The sequence below is a fragment of the Thermothelomyces heterothallicus genome (assembly GCF_042370625.1).
Source record: "Thermothelomyces heterothallicus CBS 202.75 unplaced genomic scaffold P884_scaffold_18, whole genome shotgun sequence".
Lineage (NCBI taxonomy): Eukaryota > Fungi > Ascomycota > Sordariomycetes > Sordariales > Chaetomiaceae > Thermothelomyces > Thermothelomyces heterothallicus.
Window position 1 is genome coordinate 289,048 of NW_027192579.1, and position 2,983 is coordinate 292,030.

A 2,983-nucleotide genomic window follows, 5' to 3' on the forward strand; every position below is an offset into this window, starting at 1 on the left:
TCTTGAGAAGCTTATCGTCGTGGGTGACTATTCTCTTTTAGAGAAGGAAAAAGGGTATGGAAGGGTGCCACAATCCCAATAATGTACCCGACAGGCCTATAACCCCGAAATTCATGAGTGTTCTCAACTAGAAAGTAGTTTCGATGGTAGTCCCGAACGTAAGCCAGCTTTTGTTGGAGCGTGTTGCTCGTCTCAGGCCCCTAACATCCAGCACCAGACGGTGACAACACCGACACTTCAAGATTCCAATTCTTCCCTAAGGAGATCAACTTCCGCTTGATACCCTCCCCAATTCTCGAGCTATAACAGGTTTCAATGTCATTGATAGCACTGGTAAGGAGACGTCCTGGATCATCCAAGCCAACTTGTGTACCCCCCGGGTGCGTCAACAGGGGCACTCCATTGCCGCTCCACAGGTAGTTGATAAGTGCCGGATGCTCGAGAACTAGCTGATCAATCATGACCGGAACAGACTCCTGAGATCCAATATTCCCATGTTCATCGCCCCGGGCATTAGGATCGACCCTTGATATGCTGTCGGCCCATAGAGTCAGCATAGCCCGGTACATGGCCGCTGGCCACCACACTGGCCTACGTTCCTTGGGCATCAGACGTAGGAGGCGGATGACCTGACCACAGTGAATGATGGCTTTTTGGCGATGAAAGATGCACTTCCCGTGGCGAATTGGCAATTCCCACTGCAGACCACCGAACTCCTCGCGGCGTGCTAACCTCTCGATCTCGAAGAAGTCAGCTACCGTGTTGAGAGAAACCAGATGGTACATGATCAAGTTGCAATGGGTAGCTGGACACCCTGGGTTGGTCTTGCTGTAGTTCATGGTGATGTCGTACCATTTCTGCAATAACGCCTGCACCTCGTCCAACCGGTGAAGTATCGACTCCTTAGTCACAGGGCAGCCAGCAGGGTGCGGAGTGCTAAAAATGTCGGAAAAACACGACACCATCTGGCGCAAATGGCAGACCATTGCCTGAAGTGGATGTAGAAGCAACCTTAAGTGCTGCGGAGAAAGGCCGGCCTGTCCCATCAAGGGGTGATCTTGGAGGAACTCCTGGAAAAGTCCATGGAGAGATTGCGCAGCAGGCGCGGTGCTGAAAATCGGTTGGATGCCATTGACTGTACAGACGTTTAATGACTGCATTGCACCAAGCCATTGCGCCGAGTCGGCCGACATCCAGAGTACTTCAGGGGCTGGGAGGGGGCATTGAAGCTCTGTGATCGCAAACAGAGGCGCGGTGTCATGGAAAAGGCTAAGCTCCTGATCCAGCATGACGTAGTTGTAAACCAGTCTGATCAGGTTGTGAGCCCATACTCCAGTCTACTACTGCCAGCAGTTTAGGAGGGCAGGCAGTTTGGCTTACCTGTGCCGAGTCTCACGCTCAACCCAGGCGCGCCATTGGACTTCGGAATTCATTGCATTGTCATCGAACTTCGGGTTCTTTGCAGTCTGTGATCTCAGCATTCCAGAATGCTTGAGCATCTGAAAAACAGAGATTAACATTGACAGTCCTGTCTTAAGAGGGCTGGATCACTTATCACTTACCGACATGTACATGCCCCGCTGGCCCATGGCGATGTCCATGAGCCATTTGTCCCCGCTCCAAGCGCCAAGGACAAGAAATAAGAGCGCACAGCGAAGGGTAGTGGGATCTGCCGACAGTCCCATATCCTTCTCAACAATGTCAAAGAGGGATATGCGGCAAGTTTCCGTCAGGCCCGCGGAGAGATAACGAGCTTCCTGAAGTGGCATAGCTGCAGCTCCCTGGGCAATCATGAGCAGCACCAGAAGCGTCGATGCCTGGTTGTCTTGTAGCATCTCGTTTGGATCTACGCAGCCACCAGTTACCAGGGGGTAGTAAACTGTAAGGCTGCGTAGATAGCTCCGTAAGAAGTACTCGAGGATCTTCGGCGGGGGTAGGACTATGAAGTTGCAGTCTCCGGGGCTGCAATACCCGCTCTTCCTGCAGCTATTATGCCCCCCCCGGTGGATTTCTAGAGCTTTATGCAAGAAGGTCTGAGTGATGGCGAGCAACTTGTCCCGGGTGCAGGAACTTATAGGCACTACCGGCGCCAAGTCAGGCACGTCCCCCTCGATCTTCTCCAGATATTCTTCCAAAGCGCTCCACGTGTCTTCCTGTTTTGACTTTTGCTCTAGGAATCGGAGATGAACAACCGCCGTTTTCGGGCAATGTCCAGGCGGTGGTGGTGGGTTGCAACGCGCCAGATTCCACTCAGCTTCGGCAAGGACGACTGCTTCAAACTCGGGTACCGCGCTGTCTGAGTGAACTGCCGTAGCAAAATCCCTGGTGCCCGGCACCGCTGCGTATTCAAGTGATATTACGCTAGTCTCGGGGGTGTTGATGGAAGTCCTGGACGACGCCACTACCAGTTCTGAAGGAGACGGGATATTGGCAAAATTGGGAATGGCGCACAGGGACGTGTCCTGTCTGGTGAGCTGAACAGTGCTCGGGTATCTGTCTAGCTCGTCTTGAAAGTCGTTCCACGGAAGATAGTCTGGGTACGAACCGTCTGCGGCTGCGATGTCGTTTCCCATTTGTTGCATAAGGTCGTCCAAGCCACTCTCCATTCGCATATCACCTAAGGGGAAGCTGAGGTGCGGTTGAAAGTGATGTGGCGAGACTGTCTGTGGTGATCCATTTTCTCGATCGCTTGGTAAAACGACCTCAATAGAGGAAGGGGAGCCGCCAAGTCTCTCAAGCTTCCCTCCTGACCCGCTCATGCTCAAGAGTGCAGGGTTGGTCGCGCGTGAGGGCTGTGGTTGGGGATCCTGAGTCGTGGCGCTTGCTGCTTGCGCAGCACGAATAGCCGCCTTAGAAAACCGTCTTGCGTAGCGGGCCTCGCACGCTAGATTCTTATCTGCACACCTCGTACAAGGAACCTTCTTGTCGCAGCCTGTCTTCGCATTTGCGCAGTTCTGACACGCAATTGGGGTGCGACCAGCAG

General features: G+C 53.3%; 1 protein-coding gene across 1 annotated transcript; it reads right to left on the reverse strand.

The window, feature by feature from the left end:
- Positions 1-200: 200 nt before the first annotated feature.
- Positions 201-2,573, reverse strand: P884DRAFT_204736 (uncharacterized protein; the record flags this gene model as incomplete). Its single annotated transcript, XM_069438597.1, has 3 exons — positions 201-1,308; positions 1,381-1,466; positions 1,563-2,573. The coding sequence occupies 3 exons, from the start codon at positions 2,571-2,573 to the stop codon at positions 201-203; spliced, it is 2,205 nt and encodes a 734-aa protein (XP_069296004.1).
- Positions 2,574-2,983: the final 410 nt, after the last annotated feature.